Below are 20,092 nucleotides of genomic sequence, written 5' to 3' on the forward strand. Positions count from 1 at the left end.
AAATATAAAGAAGATAAATTATATTTTGAAAAGAGTAACCTGACGAGACGAACACCGAATAAAAGCAACGACACAAATGAAGAGATGATAAAAATGATGCGGGAAGTTATGTGGAAAAATGATGAAATGATGGCAGAAATAAGAACCATACGGAAAGACCAAAAAGAAACGATGGAATATATTAAGGAGCTGAAAGAAAAAAACGAAAAATTGGAAGAAGGTTTAAAAATGGCAAACAATAGAATAGAACAATTGGAAAAAGATAGACGGAGAAATAATATAGTATTAAAAGGCCTAACACTAGATGCTACCGACGGAAAGCCTGTAAAGGAGTCAGTAGAACACTTCATAGGAAGAAATCTGAAATTAGAGGTCAGACTGAGAGGAGCGGTGAAGATCGGCGACCAAATCTTTGTAGCAGAAATGGAAAACCTAACGGATGAGTGTACTAAAAAACAAAGGAAAACTGAAAAATCTACAGGGACAAAAGGTGTATATAGAATCAGATTTAACAAGAAAGGAAAGGGAAATACAAGCAAAAATTAGGAAAATGGCAAAAGAAGAAAAAGACAAAGGTAATACTACGAAGATAGGATATATGAAACTGGAGATTAATGGAAAGGAGTGGAAATGGGAGCATAATAAAGAGAAACTTATACTAACTCACAGAAATATCGGGGAAGGGACTTCAAAAAACTAAAAGAAAATAATGAGACCGGACCCACAACAATGACAACCAAGGCAATGAATGGGAAAAGCGATAGGGAAAAAGATGATGCAAAGGTAAACAAGGATGAAAATAGGAAAAAGGGGAAAGCTAGATTGCAGAAAAAAGGAGAGATAAAAATGGGAACATGGAATGTGAGAAGCATCAATGGAAAAGAGGAAGAACTGGTAGAAGATATGATAAGACAAAAAATAGAAATACTAGGAATAACAGAAACGAAGATGAAAGGAAAAGGTCTTAAGAAAATACACAAAGGATATTGGTTACTTTGGGTAGGAGTGGATACAAAAGAGAGAGCAAAAGAAGGAGTCGGGATAATAATTGCACCGAATAGACTACAACACGTTATAGAAGAAACATATGTTAACCAGAGAATATTATCGGTGAAAATTAAACTGATGGACGAAGAAATATGGACAATAATAACAGCCTACGGAGTAAATGAAGATGCAAGAAAGGAAGAGAAAGATAAATTTTTCGAGGAGCTCCAAATGCAAATTGATAATGGGGAAGAAAACATAATTGTAATGGGAGATCTAAACGGTAGAGTCGGAAACAACAACAGCGGAATAGAGGAGTGCATGGGAAAAGAAGGAGAAGAAATGCTAAACAGAAATGGTGAAAGAATAATAGAAATATGTATGGAGAATAAACTAGTTATAACAAATACAAAATTTAAACATAAAGAAGTACACAAATACACGAGAGTACAAGACAGCAGAAACGAAAAATCAATCATAGATTACTTTTTGGTAAGCAGCAACAAATGGAAAAGAGTACAGGATACGAAAGTGAAAAGAGGCTCGGAGATTGGCAGTGACCACCATCTAGTAATAATGAGAATTAGAACAACAGAGGAAAAAGAAGAAAAGAGAAGAAAGGTAGTAAATGAAAAAATAAAAAGTTACAAATTAAAAGAGGAAATATATAAGAAGAAATTCCAAGAAAACTTAGATAATACTTTGAAAGGTAGGGCAAAAAATACAAATATAGAAAAAAAATGGGAATATCTAAAAACCAGCATAATCAAAGCAGCTGAGGAAACTTGCGGGAAAGCAAAAATAGCAAACACTAACATGAGGAGAACAGAATGGTGGACGGAAGAAATACGAGAGAAAATAAAGAACAAAAAAGACAAATGGAAAAGATACCTAAGCACAAAACACCCGGAAGATTACGAAGCATATAAAGAAAAAAGGAAAGAGGTTAAAATAGCGGTGAAAGCAGGAAAGGAAAGGTCATGGGAGATATTTGGACAAAAAATGACAAAAAATTATAGGGAAAACCAAAAACTCTTCTACGGCGCATTAAAACAACTCAGACAAAAGAAAGAGCACACGATGCCGAATATAAAAGACAAGAATGGAAACGTACTAACAGAAGAAAAACAAATAATGGAAAGATGGAGAGAACATTTCAAAGAGCTAACTCATGTAGACAAGGACAACATAGGGGAGATACAAGAAAGGAATGAAGAACAACAAGTGGAATCCATAACAAGAGAGGAATTAGAGAAAGCAATAGAAAGAGTAAAACTGGGCAAAGCACCAGGCAAGGATCATATCACCCCGGAAATGATAAAATTCATGGGGACAGAGGGAATGGATAGCATGAAAGAACTAATGAATGATATCATAAATAGAGCAGAATTACCAAAGGACTGGAAGAAAGACATTATATTACCAATACACAAAAAGGGAGACAAGAGAAACTGTAATAATTACCGAGGTATCACCATATCAAGTATCCCTGGGAAGGTATTAGCAAGAATACTAGAGACAAGAATAAAAACACAAATAGAAACAACTATGGAAGACACACAGTGTGGATTCAGGAAGGACAGAAGCACGCAAGACCTAATATTCACATTAAGACAAGTAAGTGAGAAGGTAATCAAGAAAAATAGAGAGATACATATGTGCTTCATTGACCTGGAAAAGGCGTTTGACAGAATCCGAAGAAAGGACGTTTGGAAGACACTAACAGAAAGGGGAGTCGACAGACACATAATAGAAGTAATAAAGGATATGTACAAAAATAATACAAATACAGTAAGAACCAATAACGAGGAATCCAGAGAATTTTCTACAAGTCAAGGCGTCAAACAGGGATGCGTGCTGAGTCCACTGCTATTCTCAGTGGTACTGGATGAAGCGATAAAGAAAGCCAAGAGAAGAATGAGAAAACTAACATTAGGATACTGGCAAATGAAACAGACTCAACTATCGGAGCTACTATTTGCAGACGACATGGTATTGATAGCAGAAAACAGAGAAGACTTACAGAACAATCTTGAAATCCTAGAAGAAGAACTATCAAACATAAATATGAAAATTAATACAGAGAAAACAAAAACAATGATAATTTCAAATACGAGGAAGACACACGCAATAGAATTAGACGGGAAACAACTAGAGCAAGTGGAATATTTTAAATACCTAGGAGTAATAATCGAATCAAATGGTAAACAAGACATGGAAATAAACGAGAGAATGGGACGAACAGGAAGCTTATTTAACACTATGAAAACAACATTTTTTGGGAAAAAAGGGATACCGGAAAAAGTAAAAACGGCAGTCGTTAAATCAGTAGTTAGACCAACAATCATGTATAGCAGCGAGACATGGACATTGACGGGGAGACAAAAATCCAGAGTCAATGCTATGGAAATGAGGTTCCTGAGGAAAATAGCAAACAGAAAAAGGACAGACAAAATACGAAACGAAACAATTAGACAAAACCTAAAACTAGAACCAATCAATGAAAAAATAGTAGAAGGACAACTTAGATGGTTCGGGCACGTGTGTAGAATGTCGAACGAGAGGCTAACAAAACGAGTGTTCGAAACGAGAGTGCAGGGGAAAAACAAAAGAGGGAGACCAAGAGTTATGTGGGTAGATGAAATCAGGAAAGAAGTCGAGAAGAAGGGATTGACATTGGAAAGTGCAAGAAACCTAGCGCAAGATCGGAAAGCATGGAGACTACAATGCCAAACTCAACTCCACCAGCCTTACACCTAAAGGTAGAAAGGCTTAGGACTAAGTAAAAGTAAGTAAGTGTACAATAATTATCACATAATTATAGGATATCACATACCTGGCAAGCAAGTCTCAACAAAAAGTTTAAGACATTATCTGTGTGCGTCCTGTCGATAGGTTTATTAACGCTAGGTTCTGCCTTTACAGCAGGCTGTGGAGCATTAGATGGTCCTGCAACCGCCAACTTTTTTCTACTACTTTCAGCACTTTCTTCTATCGATGGACGTTTAACAGGTGGATTTTCAGTAGTCTAAAAAATTGATATAATTTTTTTAAGAATATGCATTAACATAAAAATGATATGATTAGAAATAGACATAAATAAAATTCTAAAAAAATATTATGTAACTCAATTTTCATTTAGAGTAGATATATTTATATTTACCTCTGTACTTTCGGATTCTTCTTTGATGCCATATATTTCCCACTTAATAATAACTTCAGCTAATTCAACAGCTAATTTTCGATGTTCCAAAGTAGCAGTAGGGCTAAAACCTAGTCTCTGAATGGAGCTCACCATATGCTGAACCAGGTGATGTCTAACTGGATAGTAAACCTAAAAGGATATATTTTATCACTTGTTTTTTTAATAAAAATATAAATTTTGTACCTTATAATGTTTAACCACAAGTTGTAGAATGTGGAAAAGTTGTTGCATAGAGTGTCCTTCATCGACAATAATTTTCTTCGTCCAATGAGTAAGCATTGTGTTGCCTTCTTCCATTCGTAAAGGCATGGAAGGAGTGAGAATTTCCAAGGCTTGTCGTACTACACTTCTAGCTTCTATAGCATGAGCTTTTAATAAGCTGTGGAAAACTGTAACGAAGACAATAATCAATATTTGGTATAAAACCACAGAAACAAATTCAAATGGATATCGACTAGAAGAAAAGCTTCTTCATTTTCATATATTTAGAGAGCAGGAAATCTATTACATTGATTGCTCTATATCTTTCGTTGAAATTCACTGAATGGTTTCAGAATTTCAATGAAATATTCAAAAACATAAACGATAGTTTCGAATATAGCTGGACTAAGATGGTTGAATCACCTGAAGCGTATGTACCAATCAATTAGAACAAAAAATAATTATAGTCATGCATCGGAAGGCTGGCGACTTAGAGGAAGATAACAAAAAGATAGAGATGATTAGCTCACGTAGAGAACAACCTCGAGCAGCTTGGTATCAAGGGTTACAGGCGTTAGATCCAAGATTGTAAGAACTGAAAGATGATAGTGCATGAGGCCAGGGCTCTACAAGAGCACTATGCGTAAACTAACGTAATATGTAACACATAATAGATTAATAGAAATATTAACATCCAAGAAAATATGTCTACATTTTTTTTTCTATGAAAATATCTATTCGCTGCGAGTTTCGCCGGTAGCGCTCTCTCGCGGTTTGAAACTTATACTTTTCTGGTAAAATTGGTGTATGTGAAATATTACAAAACGAGAAAAATATATATATTTATCTAAAAAACACAAATTATGAACTGAAATATTATTGTAAACCGATTACTCAGCGAATACACATAATTGGTAGTAAAAGTAATTATGCTTTTTTATTTTATTCGTTATAATTATAATATTTAATATACAGTAAGCGCCCCCTAATAGATACATAGGAACATTGAGCTATTACAGTCCTGAACCATTAACTTGTTGCAATGTTTATTTTTATGTCTAGTGACGTTTAGAACGTCAGAAAATGTATAGAAACTAAATATTAACATATAAAATTGATACAGTTGTATTAAATACAGCTGATCTAATTTTGACGTTTACAGTTGCCATTTTGTTGAAGTGTTAAAAGTTTTAAAGTATTGTAATATTCTTGGTGTTTGAATAAAGTTATTTTAAAGCAGAGTAAATACTATTAATTAATGTATTTTTTGTATGGAAAAACAAATTATTTCGAATAGTTTCTTGACAGTAACATGACAGGGATGAAATTCACATCTGAGAACGGACTGGGTTAACCCATAAGCATAACAATTATGTACCTACCCATGTATCTAGTATGGTGGCGCTTACTGTAAAAATTCCTACGACTAGACGACTGCTTACGCAAGAGGCCATTGAGAAAAAGAAGAGTTAAGTTAAAATATGACATAAAAGTGTAGTAAATTTCACTTACCTTGTAATACAATTTTCCTGTGAATAGCAAACTTCTCAATAATATGAGAAAGCAGTAAATGACCGTGATATCTAGTAGCCGGATCTATACAATTTTCAACAAGTAAACACGGCCAAGCAAAAGTCATTAGTCTTCTTAACTTAAAGCCTTGAGCATTGTTACTCGGATCATGATCATGAATATGTGGACTAGCTTGCTCCACGAGAAGACATGAAAATTGGAGAAGAGATATCCTTACACAATCTGCAGATGGGAATGGATTGTCGGAATCGATTAGCTAAAAAAATATTAAATGAGCATCATTTCTCTAAGAAAGATTGTTTATTATTTAAGGTACAACAAATTTAAGATATAAAACATGAAAATATGTAAATATATCTATCTAATCTATACATTTGAGAATATATAAATTAAAATTATAATCAAACGTTCTCAATCCAGTAGTACAGAAAACGACAATAAATATCGTTCCCATACCACTAGATTGACAACAGACGGAAGCTCTCTGATTACTACCTCCGCGACTTTCAAAAATTATAAGCCATACGGGTGCTGAGACGAACATTAATATTAGGGAATTGTTTATACATATTTAAAATTATAATGTTTTTTACTCTATTTTGATTCGTCACATTTCACATAAAATATGTCCTGTTGTACATAATCTTGAAAAAATTTCCAACTTATTGCAAATGTTGGCATTATTTATACTCCTTTTTCTTCTTGTGGTGCTGTCTCCTTTAGTGGAGGTTAGCAACTACACTGGCAAATCTGTCTCTGTCCAATGCGGCTCTAAACAAAAATGTTGAATCAAGGCCGGTCCAGTCTCTGATATTTTTAAGACATGCAATGCTTAAAATGGATGATCATGCGCGAGGTAGTGTTTTTCGTTTCTCATTATGTGTCCTAGGTAGCTAAATTTTTTAACTTTGATTTTCGTTGGTGGTGTGGGTTGTCCAAGGTATTTTCAAGATCCTTCTATAAACCCAGAGTTCAAAGGCTTCTAACTTGTTCAAGCGTTATGTTAAGCGTCCAGTCCTCCGTTACATACGATAGTATTGACTATACATAGCAATGCAGAAAATAAAATTTAAGACTGATATTAATGCTACCGCTATAAAATAAGCTTTTCATTTTGATAACGCTTTGTCGGGCTACCTCTATTCTCGTTCTTACTTCTTGTTTATAATCAAGTTGATTATTGAACCAGCAGCCAAGCTGGTATTGGTCTACGTATTCAAACTGTTAGAGGTTCACATATATTGAAAGGGGTACATTTTTGTTCTTTGATATTTTCATAACTTTGGTTTTCGCAGTATTGAACTTTATCCCCATTTTTTTACAACTCTCAGTGACCCTATTTAACAGTATCTGGAGAGACTATGGTCCGAATCCGTCATTAAAACGGTGTCATCTGCACAGCGCATCTTATTTTTTAATATTTGTCCTTTTATTCAGATACCTTCTGAAGAGTGCGATAAAGCGTTCGTAAATATTACATCCGAGTAAACGTTAAACAGTATAGGTAATAGCATACAACCCTGTCTGATACTTGGTTGTATTTCAATTGGCCTTGACGTGTTATCATTGCTCTTTATGGTTGCTGTCTGATTCCAATAAATAAGTTTTATCATTTGAGAATATCTTTTGTCGATTCCGATGTCGCTCAATCGACATATCAAGGTCCTATGCTAAACCCGGTCGAACGCCTTTTCAAAATCTAGAAAACAGACAAAAAAGTTTGCTTGTTGATCTTTGCATCTTTGTGCCAAAGTTTAAAGACAGGATATTGTCTCTTGTGTCCCCATGTCTTTCTGAAGCGAAATTGTTCTTGACCGATGACCTCGTCACATCTTCTATATATTCTTTTCTGTACGATTCACAAAAAAAGCTTCAGAATGTTTTTTTAACATTCTTTTAACGGAATTTACTAGACGTATAAGGTATATAATCTGAAAAGCTTCCTAGTGTTATTTAGTAGACCTACATATATAATTATTTATACACTTTGTCATATTTTACTATTATTGGGAAATATGGTAGTTACGAATATCGCTACACTTACCTTGTTTATGAATACAGAAACAACATTATCGGTACTGTCCTGGTAAGGCATAGGTAGACCACCTACAAGTTTATTGGTTTCTCCTCTCTCAAAGCTTACCGCAAAGCAGGGAATAAGTATTAGTTGTAGAACTTTAGCTTTTAACTCCTAAAAAATTTAAACGTGAGAAATAATTTCGATTACTCAAAAAACTCAAAATCGAAATTTCATGTTAAAGTTTGAAGGCTTTAACCTTGGAAATTCCACAGCGACCGGTTAATGGAAATATAATCTAAATATAATAATATAATGATATAATAATATAATCAAAATATATCTAATTTTTATCGTTTGATTGATACAAATTACAAAAAAAAAGATTTCGCGCGTCTAACTATCATTCACAATCGCCGGTCGCTTCAAGCGTTGTTTCTGAAAGAACGATTCATTCTACCAAAAAAGTGTTAACAATTGACATTCTCAGCAAAATTTAATTTCGTATGATTTTTAGAGGTTGAGTGGCATTTCGTCTCTGATGATTAGACTAGATGTATTTCTCGGATTGCCAAACCTATATATTAGTCCTGGATCCCGCGTACCAAAATAAAGTTGATTAATAGCAAGCTGAAAATTTGTTAATAGCTTAACGGTGTCTAGTCGGACAAACTTTAATGTAAGGGAACACTAGAACAGGGGAAGTTTTAACTGTGGAACAGTTTAAAAATCTGGAACGTCAGACTACGAAAACGTTCCATGTCTTTTTGTCGGACAGGACTTCCATTTGATTTGTTACCATTTCTTTAAACTGCCATGCAAAAATCAGACTGGTGTTTATCACCAACTGGGCATTTTAATGAGTGGAACACGAAGAACATGTGAAATGACAGGAATCGTGTTGGTTAGTAATAGTAGTCTGATTTTTCCATGAGAGTTTAATTAAAGGGTAACAAATCAATTGGATGTTCTGTCCGACAAAATACATGGAACGTTTTCGTTTTTCTCACGAAACTAACAGGTAGTTTTCAGTGTGTTGAGGTATGGCGTCATACAAGTCAACCAGTACTTACTTACTTTCCGTGTCCGGAACACCAACAACTTTAAATTCTGTATTTCCAATGGTTGGCCACATAGATGGCCCTGTCATTTGCTATAATTAAGTCTTGTTCTGTGCAGGTCTCTCTCATCTCTGTGCATGATAGTAGATGCCGGCTGGTCTGAACCGCGCCACAGTCGCAGGTATCGTCCTCCTGGTATCCCCATTTTTTCAGGTTACTAGCACAACGTGAAACGCCGGTTCTTAGTCTGTTTAGCGCTTTCCAAGTCGGATACGGTAAATTGTGTCCAGCAGCCATTTCCTCCGAGGGAGGAAAATGTGTCGCAGTAGTTGACGCTTGCCATAGGTGTATTCGGCGCGTCTCTGGCGCTTCGGGGATGGATCTTGATGTTTTCAGGAAGCTTTTCCGAGATCTTAGTCTGCTTGGCTGAGTTTGGTGGTCATATAAGGGGTGTCTTCGGTCCGTCTCCTGCTTTTTCCGTTCTACCTCTGACGTGACCTTTCTCCTGATTGGTGGTGGAGCAATTCCAGCAATGGGGTATACCTCTTCGATAGGTGTCGGTTTCAGGCAACCCGATATTATACGGACCGTTTCATTTAGAGCCACGTCGACGTTCTTTGCGTGAGCAGAGTTTGCCCATACTGGTGCTCCAAACTCCGCGGCCGAAAAACATAATGCCAAGGCAGAAGTGCGGAGAGTGTGTGGTTGTGCTCCCCATTTTGTATTAGTTAGCTTGCGGATGATATTATTTCTGGCACTTACTTTCTTCTTAACATCTTGACAGTGGTATCGGTAAGACAGAGTTCTATCCAGACGGACGCCAAGGTATTTTGGCGTCTTGTTGTGTTCCAGCATCTGACCACGCCATTCCACCTCCAGCGACCTTCGGGCATGCTTGTTTCTCAGGTGGAAAGCACATACCTGGGTTTTTGTGGGATTGGGTTTCAGATGGTTTTTATCATAGTATAGAGCTAAGTCTCCCAGGGCATCTGTCAGCTTCACTTCGACTTCATTGAAGGTTCTTCCCTGAGCTGCCACCGCTGTATCATCAGCGTAAATAAATTGCCTTGTTTGTTGGTGTATGGGTTGGTCGTTGGTGTATATGTTGTATAGAAACGGCGCGAGGACACTTCCCTGTGGTAGCCCATTTTTTTGGTCCCTCCACCGACTGTTCTTGGACTGGAGCGTTACGTAGAAGCGTCTATTCTGGAGGAGACATTTCACTAACCTTGTTAGTCGGAAGTCCTTTGTAGTTTCGTAGAGTTTTGCGAGTAGCCGTTGATGGTTAACTGTATCATAGGCGGCAGTTAGGTCTATGAACGCTACTCCTGTTATTTCCTTCCGTTCAAAACCATCTTCAATATGTTGGGTGAGATTAAGAATTTGACTGCAGCAGCACTTTCCGTGTCTGAATCCTGCTTGTTCTGGAATAATTTTAGTCTCCACATATTCTGCGATCCGGTTCAGTATCATTCTTTCAAAGGCCTTGAAAAGGTGGCACAAGAGAGATACAGGTCTAAAACTCTTTGTATCCGCCGGATCCTTCCCTGGTTTTAAGAGGGCTACCACTCTAGCTTTTCTCCAGATTTTGGGGATTTGTAATGTACGGATGCAGCAATTCATCATTTTTACGAGCCACTCTACGGTTTTTAGTCCAAAGTTCTTTATTTGCTCTGTTCGTATGTCGTCCAGGCCAGCCGCTTTATTATCTTTCATTTGATGGATCGCGCCTCTCATCTCCTCTAGACAAAAAGAGGTACCTAGAACATCTCTTTCTTCGTCGATATTCCGTTGAGCTCTCACCTTGTTCTTTCTTGATGTCGTCTTACCGTTCATTAGAAGATGATGGGCTATCTGATCGGGTGTGACTTCTGTCATGTTGACTGCCGGAGCAGCGGGATCGTTGCCAAGATTCCGAATCAGCTTCCAGGCACGTCTGCTGTTTTGTTTCATGTCCAGACTCGTGACCAGCTTGCACCACCTTTCCGTTCTGTTGGCGGATATCGCATGTAACATTTCCTCCCCAGCCTGTATTGTCGCTTCCGAGAAAGGGTCTTCTTCATATAGCTGTTCGTATCTTTTAAGTAGGGGTTTAGATTCTTCATTGAGCCCCGCTATGTACTCAGTTCGACAACCTCTAGGGATAAATTTCCGTGATACTTGCTTTACGATTTCTACAAATTTATCGTATGAATCAGGGCAAGGTTCTAGCTGGGAAACTTCTTGATCCAATGTTTCAGAGAATTTTTCCCATTTTGCTTTAGTAAAGTTGAACCTTCTCTTGAAAGGAACAATTTCGTATCTGATTGCCGCGTTGGAAAGACAAATTATTGGTCTGTGCTGTGTCTTTGGGAGAGCGCTTCCAACGATTTTTGTCACCTGGTCTCCAATTCTGTCGCTGACAAATATATTGTCTGGGTTGTAACCTCTGCGCCATCTTCCGCTGTTGAACGACGCAGGCTGCTTTGGATCGTGAATAAGTTTTAGGTTCATGCTTTCAGCCCATTTTTCTAGTTCTTCGCCATTGGAATCTGTTTCGTTGTAACCCCACGCGACACTGTGACAGTTGAAGTCACCCAGTACGAATTTGATTTGCTGTGATTGAAAGTTATTCGGTTCCTCAAAAGCAAAGTCAGCGTTTGGTGGTTTGTACATTGACGTTACTGTACAGGAGTTTATCTCCACTGTGAGGATCTCGATGTCATTTTGATCTGTTAGAGATGTGGATGCTACGTCGATATCTGGTCTGACGAAGACTGCGCTACCATATTGGTCGTGTGGTCTCTCCAGTATGAGCTTCATACCCCGAATCCTTGGTCTGCGGCTTGCAGTACCTCTATGGGTTTCTTGAACCAGTAGAACATCGACACCATGTTCTCTGCACATATTAGACAATAGGTCTTCTTTATCTGCTGATAGTCCTTCAATATTAATTGAGGTCGTCATCAAAAATGGCCTTGATAAAGACCGTTTTGATTTTGATTGCATCTGTGTTGTTGGTGCACCGGTGTTGAAAGGATTAGCCGACATTACTCGTTTCCAGGGGACGCCCGATTGTATTCACAAGTGATCACAATCTACGTGGAGGCTCCTTTCATGTCAACCAGTGATACCACACATACTTAAGTGTGGCATCGTTGCACGAAATTTTTAATATTATAAAAGATAATAATCAGAAATAGTTAATTATGCGAAAATTAGAGAAATTAATTAAGAGATCGAGAGAAAATAATTATAAAAAATAATTAAAGCGGTAAAAATGATATTATAACGGGTGGACCGTTACAACGTTCCAAATTTTTAAACTGTTCCACAATTAAAACTTCCCCTGTTCCAGTGTTCCCATACATCCGACTAGACACCGTTAAGCTATTAACAAATTTTCAGCTTGCTCTTAATCAACTTTATTTTGGTATGCGGGATCCAGGACTACGAGCCCCTTCCCATTTCAGTTGGCCCACCTTTGGAATTTGCAGTTTATGACGATTACCATAAACAAGTGATAATCAACATATTTTTATAAGTTCCCATATTAATTATTATAGCCATTTTTACTAATATTCATTGAAAACATTACCCTTATGGTTGTTTTATTTATTTCAAACAATAATAAAAAAATCGCTAAATCGTGGCTTTTGATTCAATTACATCAACATACATTGATTTTTTCATAATTATCTTAAAATCAGAGTTAGGCTATGGAAAATGATATCAAAACAATTGCCAATTAATGTCAAATATATTTTGTGATATTATAAAGCCTATTGCCGTTAGGCAATAGGCCTAACGGCAATAGGCTTTAAGACTGTAAGGTAAAGTTATGGATGAGAACATTTGTTCAATCATCAACAGATTTTTTAATTCTCGAAAATCAATTTGAAAATCGCGAATATGTTTCAATTCTCACAGTGTGGTGTAAGAAATATAGTTAGGAGATATCAAAAAACTTATAAATGAAGGAAAAAGTAAAATAAGCGAAGCAGATAGAAGGGGATTAAGACGCATTATAGTGAAAAACCGACGTGCAACTTATCTAGATTTAACTAGTTTTTGGAGTAAACTGGTTGGAACACACGTTTCTAGATCGACATGTCACTGAGAGGTCCACAAATTAAGATTTTCTACTTACAGTGTGATTGATAAAGTTAAAAAAATCAATACGAATTCTTTGTGAAAATTTTAATTTTATCCCAGACTAACGAAAATCCAGTCTAAACATTACAACACATGAAAAATAAGTAAAATGGTCAAAAGAGCATTGAGGTTGGACAAATTAACTAAGAAATAAAATACAATGGAGTCAAGAATCCAGATTTGAAGTTTGTGTTGGAGTCGAGTTGGATACAGTAGGAGTCGAGTTATACGCAGAAAATGTAAAGCTTTTCAGCTTAATGTTTTAACAGAAAAGTCAAATTTGCTACGTTTATCATAGTCTGGGGCAGCATGTCATCGAATAGTTTGGAAAAATTGCATTTTATCGGTGGAATCTTAAATACGGGCAAACATTAATTGAAGGTTTTAAATAATTTTTTACCGATTGTGGAACAAAGTCGTTTCAATAAGTTTAAATTAGCGAAAGATTTTGCCTTCCAACGAGATGGCGTAGGTTGCCATACCTCAAAAAAGTGTTTAAACTGGATTGGTGACCACGGTATACTACTTCTGGAATACGTTTCTAACAGTCCCGACTTGTCCCCGAGAAAAACTTTTCCGCCTCTTTTTTACGTGAAATAAAAAACATTGAGGAAACATCCTGCTAGATCCGTCACAGAATTGAAGCAAAACTTGCAAAAAATATGGTATCCATTTACACCAGAGTGTTGTCAGAACTTTATAAAAACTATGCCTCGAAAAATTTTGAATCTAATTAAAAATAAAACAGATGTCACTTAGTTGTAAACTTCCACATTTGTTTTGTTAAAATTAGATATTATTTGCGTTTTTTTTTTAATTTGTTATTACTCTGTTTAATTAATCGTTCTTATTAATTTAAAACATATTTTGTATACTTCTGGAAATCCAAAAATTATCGATGAATTAAAACTTTCAAAGTTTAGGTATGCTGGACTTTTGTTTTTGTTCTATAAATTTGGATATTCTTTTAAATCTACATTGGGCCAACTGATATGGGAAGGGGCTCGTATATATGTTTTGTATAATTAAAGAACGAAACTTACCTGTGACATTTCATTTGATGGAAACAGCTCAACAAATCTAAAGAACGCAGATCGTTTCCATTCAACAGTATAATTTTGTGCTACAGTATTCTCCAAAAAGTCTCTCAAAAATTGGAAGTCTGGTAAAAATCTGTCAACAGTGGCTCTCAATAATTGAAACAGAAGATCAATATCAGTAGGATGATGGCAAAAATAGTGAAGCAGTATTTTAACTACAAGTTTTGGTTCCTTCCAATGCGTGTACTCCAAGTGTTCGATATTTTTATGTCTTTCTTGATATGAATCGTCACACCATATCTGCTTTAGAGCGTCTACTAATTCTTGTTGCGTCGACAACCATTGGTCATCAAACTTTATCAACAATGAAACTATTCTTATGCTTTGATATTGAAGTTCGTTCCTTTCGTTTTGTTCAAGAAGTAGATTTACGTAGTTAGACAACACCATGGTTATTAGACGCTTCGTCATATTGCTTTGGATAAAATCTCTGAACGGTTTACCCTCTTTGTGCTTTATTAAATACTCCAAATATCTGCTGAACTGCTTATCTTTGATATATTTATCGCTTAAGAACATCGTTAATGTTTCTCCTGGGAATCTGAGCAGGAATTTCATTAAAACCTCTCTGAAAGGACTGCTGGCTTCTACTTCCATCGCTTGTTCTGTTTCCAAGATGAGCTGACACAACTGATTGATAAACTTGGAAGAAGCCGCAGGTGTTTGGTGGAAAACACTGATAATAGTCACTATCTTCTGCTCGTCGTCTCCTTTTTTGGACAAACCGTTACCTTGATTATTTTTATAATTTTCTTTCAAATTCTTCATCAGTTCATTTAAAAATGCTAATAGTTGCTCGCACAATTTTTCTTTGAATACGTGTGGGAACAACTGAGTTAAATATGAAAGCATTTTCACTCCGTTTAAAGTAAGAGTTTTGACATCACCCAATGTCAATAAAAGAGGCCTCACAGTCGTGTACACTAATTTGCTGTCTATTGGATATCCAGCTTTAAATTGTTTCATACATTCAAAAGCGGTTTCTTGCAATTCCGTATTTGGTTTCTCTAACGATTTATATAACACTTGGAAAATATCTTCTCTGACTTCGTCCAAATAATAGCAGGCGGCCAATACCCTCAAAGCACTCGTTCTTAATGGCACAAAGTTCGTTATGGACTTGTAACACGAGAAAGTGTTTAATTTGTTGTCTTCAGTATTACACAATGAGATAAGATCTTGGATAAATAAGCTGTGCTCTTCTATACTCATATCTGAAAAAAATAAAGAAAACATAAGATATTTAAACCAAAAAATAATCGCACTAGTTTTGTAACAAACGCAATACAAAAATATAGAGAGAATTATGAAGATAATATCAACATTTTTATGTTCTTATAACCTATACAAATTAATTTAATTTGAAAATAGATAATTTAAATAGTATTTTATATGGGATTAAACCATAATTTATTGTAAATAATGAGGAGAGTCATAGCTATGAGTGGTGTCTGGGGGGGGGGGGGGTACAGATACAGAAGTATTTGAGAGCGAATTGGAAGAAGAACATTTAAGGGGGGGGGGGGTATGGTTTGAAATCAACATATCAAGCACATTTTTGTGAATTTTTTTCGAAGCTATGGTATAATTATTTTATTTTTAAATTAAATAAACATAATATTAAGTACAATTCAAAGAATATTTAAGAAAAAATTCAATCCAAAATATTGAGAAATAAGCCATGGGTGACAAATTTTGGCAGGCAGCTCAAAAAAAAATTGGTTTTGCGGTGGGGCATCAGAACTCATCACTGGATCATACGAAACAAAAAATTCAAAAAGATTTAATTAGCTTATGAGTTTCACGAGGTAACAACGTCGAGTGTTTTATTTTTAAGTATTTTTGAATTTTTGGTATCATTCAGAAGTGAAAAATACGAAATTTTTGATAAAAATTTTGTGAAAACCAACAGATTTAATATTGTTGAACAAAAAATAAGCACAAAACGAAAAATTTCTCGACGTTGTTACCTCACGAAATGTCTAAAGAAAATCTACGCAAAATTTCAGGTAGATCGGTCAAGTAGTTTTTCAGTTACAATGACCACCGCATTTGAAAAAGCAGTTTTGAGAAAAATGCGTGTAAAGTTTTGACAACTGCATCTTCATCTTTTTATTTGTCTGCCAAATCGTAAAGTGATGAACATTGGAATATGTTTTTTGAATTGCGGACTAATCTACAAAAGAGAAGGCAAACAGTTGTTTAACGTTTCTCACTACGTTAAGCGTGCTGGCGCGAAGCCACGGCAAAGCGGGTCGAAGGTAGGGTCCGATCAATTCGAAATTTTCAGAGAGTATTCTTGAAAGTATGCACTTTTATTTGAAATAATAAAACAAATTAAATATTTCAAACCATACAATTTCAAGCAAAATACAATTAATTAAATTTACCTTTATATAATAATTGCATATCATATCAATATTGTGGAGCAACATATAATTTTTCTCCTTCAATGACAGTAGATATGAAATGTACGTCAATTTGACAATTTCAATTGACAATATGAATTATTTAAGAAAGTTGCAACATTTCTCTGCTATTCGCGCACGATCGTTTCTCGTATACCCTCCAAGTACTTGCACATCGCGAAAAGTAAGTTCATAAATGTCATTACTAATTGTTGCCTTTATCATATTTAAAGAAGAAGTAAAAATTAAAATTAAATACTTACTTATTGTGAATAATCGAGGACTTAATGTGGTACAGAAAGTATTGCCATCCATCAGAGCCATTTGAGCAATCGCAGGTTGATGCTTTAGAAGGTGCTTTTTGGGAGGAACCATATCCGCCAAAACATCTTTGAAAGGTTCCATCACGGCAGTAACTGTCTTGTTTTGTTTTTTCGCCAATAATCTTAAAGAGGCCATGGACTAAAAATATAGATACAATAGTGACAAATACAATATTAACTTAATACAATTTTTGCCCTGTTTGTAATACTTTTGTTAATCCATTCGCTGCCTGTCGAAGAGGATAGAACTCGGCTAGGTATGGTGGTAATCGAGGATTGATTAACAGGAAGGCACTATGTACTCATATCTACTTTATTTGGTTAAATTAATACCATATAAATGTATTCAGTTGATAGGTGATTACATTATTCTGCTCTAACGGCAGCAACCACCCAAACCTAACTAACTAATTCGACTGACCCACTAATCACTCAAATCTGATCGTGTTCCCATATTTATCAAATACTTCGTTATGTAAATATGTTTGTATATATTCTCGTTAGTGTGTCAAATGAATAGTCACAACCTTGTTGAGTAAGCAAAACGTGGACTTTAACTAAGGTGTTCTACTTTGCAATTATTATAACAAATATGCGTAATATTTATTGTTTTATAAATAAATATCTAACGAATACTTTGAGGTAATTTAAGGATTTCTAAAATATCTAAATAATGAGATAAATCCCATTATATAGGGGCCGAGTAACGTTCCTGTTTGCTTTGAGAAAAATTTCTCACTTGTGTTCAAAATTTTTCTGATGGGTGAGAGGAGTGTGCAACGTTACAAACGTCACATCTTTGATATTTTATTTTTAAATAATTAATTTAGTTTATTTTCTTTAATATTTCATTAGTAATAATTTTCTTGTATTTGTTCTACCTGTTTTCTTCGTTAAAAACTTGTTGGCGTCCTCTTTTATTATCCTCTATTTCATATCTCTATTTTCATCTAAAATCTAAATCATCATACGGAACGTACTTCATATATTCTTACTCTGTAGATATCTGTCTTTCAATACGGAACATGGTTGCCATCTACTCATACTTTGCGCTGTCATGTCAATGAGAGTGACAATTAGTTATTCTATTTAAAGAGATGAGCCCATAAGGCCCCATCTATTTCATCAGACCATATTCTCTTATACATATTATCATATTTTAATTACATTTCTACATCTAACAGCTTTTTATAATCATTTTTACGTATTTAACCTAACCTCCAATGTCAAAGCATGTGTTCTGATATTTTAGTTTTAAATATATCTTTTTAATTCTCATATATGCACGTGTAAATCAAATTTTAACTAGTGATAATTTACCCCTTGCCATCTGTTACTTTTTGAATACTTTTTGGCAAGGGTACCTTTTCTTCTTGATGTCAAACTTATACCCGTTTTGTATTCTAAGTTTTTGGATAGAAATCACTTTTCTCGAAGGACAGGATGCATCGCAACTAGACTGCAGCGACCAACACCACCAGTAAACTAGAGCTGCACTGACCTGAGGCCGTCCATCTAGCCCAGGTCAAGGGAAGTCAACAGCTGTACCATTCGACATCAAGAAGATCTACCATCAAATACCACAAGCCATACATAAGTATAATCCAGAATTGTTAGTTTCTGGCAAGAATTTGAATATAAGTGTTAATGCATTTAATAAGTCACATTTTTATTATATCTTTATGAACAATAAACATGATTGGTTAAAAATACTGTTTTGTTTGCTTCCATTCTAAATTTTCAGAGTTCATATTCTAAGATTAGGACAAGACAAACACACACCCTGAGAGACTGAGCTTGGCTGGGGTGAACGATAGCTATCTTAGTGGGTTGAAATATTATTTTCGAATGGTATTTCAATTAGCTGGGGTAGTCTATCGCCCTATTTCGTTTCACTGGCGCCCAACGTGGGGCAACAACTGAAGTTACCATACCACGCGCTGGCGCGTGATCGGCAGCGAATGGGTTAAACGTTTCTTACCTGATTTCTGACCATAGTGTGTGGACTCGTAACTTGACGTACCAACTCATGGGTAACTTTATTCAATGCTTCTTGCTGTAAATTTCTCGTTGCTTGATCGGATCCCTCGGGGGGAGGTGTAACGCAGACAATAAGCATCTTTTGCAGATTTTCCTTAGCACAATCGAGTGCTCCGCTGGATACTTCGCCGGTAAGATCCATCATAACGAACAATAAAGCTTTTAGGAACATAAACATGTGTTCGTAAATCCACTTGAGCGCGCAACGTTCGAACATAAATTTGATGGCTATACAACCGCCTAATTTGGCGTACCAAGCGCGTTCATAACACAGGGCACACATTTTTTCGGAGAGGTACTCAATCAGTGGCAGACGACATGCCTAAAAATAAATTAAAATTATTATAGTACCATAGCCACCTTTACTTAGCAAGCCATGAAGTTGAAACTTGGCAACATCTAATGGTAGACCGGTTAAGTCTGTCAGTTCTCATTTGTTTTTAAATAATATTCACCGTATTCACAGAGAAACTGAAACATTTTACAATATTTCGTGCTCCAAATTATAAAAAACATTAAAAGGTATGTTATTAAGATGATTTTAGTTCAATATAATATATTTTTATTTAAACTTGCGTGCATATAGAAATCCGCCCACTTAAAAATTTGGTCATTTTTGATGTCTTATATTTCCTAAACCTGTTGGCCGATTTAAGTGATTTTTTTAATATGTTATAGCCTTATTATCTAACAATACCGTCACAGTATAAAGAGGGACAGTAGAACCACTCTCCGAAAAATTGGACGTAAAATCTGTAGTCGCGCAATGTTCCCAGTCGCTTTTGCCCTACTCTCGCATTGCTAGTCGCATAGAAACGTACGGGTTTTAACAGGGAAAACCCGAATCCACCACTGGTGAATTACCAATTGCGTACTGCCGGTATTATTTCATTGAGATCAAAGTGCCGACATGGAAGAGGTTTTACTGTCCCTCTTTATACTGTGATACCGCTGTAATAATATTGTTGCAACCAGGTTGCAGTAAAGGAGCGACAACTGGAGCAGATTACTATGATTATTTGCAAAGGGATTTGTGCTTATAGCAACGGATTCAGTAAAATTTACTTATTATCATCTTCGTTC

At 35.7% G+C, this 20,092-nt stretch overlaps 1 protein-coding gene across 3 annotated transcripts in view; it reads right to left on the minus strand.

Annotated features, from left to right (window-relative positions):
* LOC114332931 (transcription-associated protein 1) overlaps window positions 1-20,092 on the minus strand; it is a 206,440-nt gene that overhangs the window by 54,872 nt on the left and 131,476 nt on the right. For all 3 annotated transcript variants that reach the window (XM_028282723.2, XM_028282721.2, XM_028282722.2), the window contains 8 exons: window positions 18,951-19,331; window positions 16,910-17,108; window positions 14,182-15,452; window positions 7,971-8,117; window positions 5,906-6,182; window positions 4,376-4,581; window positions 4,151-4,321; window positions 3,824-4,015 (listed from right to left, as the gene is read on the minus strand). In XM_028282723.2, the coding sequence (XP_028138524.2) occupies window positions 3,824-4,015; window positions 4,151-4,321; window positions 4,376-4,581; window positions 5,906-6,182; window positions 7,971-8,117; window positions 14,182-15,452; window positions 16,910-17,108; window positions 18,951-19,331 (2,844 nt within the window). The remainder of the gene's footprint in view (window positions 1-3,823; window positions 4,016-4,150; window positions 4,322-4,375; window positions 4,582-5,905; window positions 6,183-7,970; window positions 8,118-14,181; window positions 15,453-16,909; window positions 17,109-18,950; window positions 19,332-20,092) is intronic.

Source organism: Diabrotica virgifera, chromosome 2, assembly GCF_917563875.1.
Source record: "Diabrotica virgifera virgifera chromosome 2, PGI_DIABVI_V3a".
NCBI classification, from domain to species: domain Eukaryota; kingdom Metazoa; phylum Arthropoda; class Insecta; order Coleoptera; family Chrysomelidae; genus Diabrotica; species Diabrotica virgifera.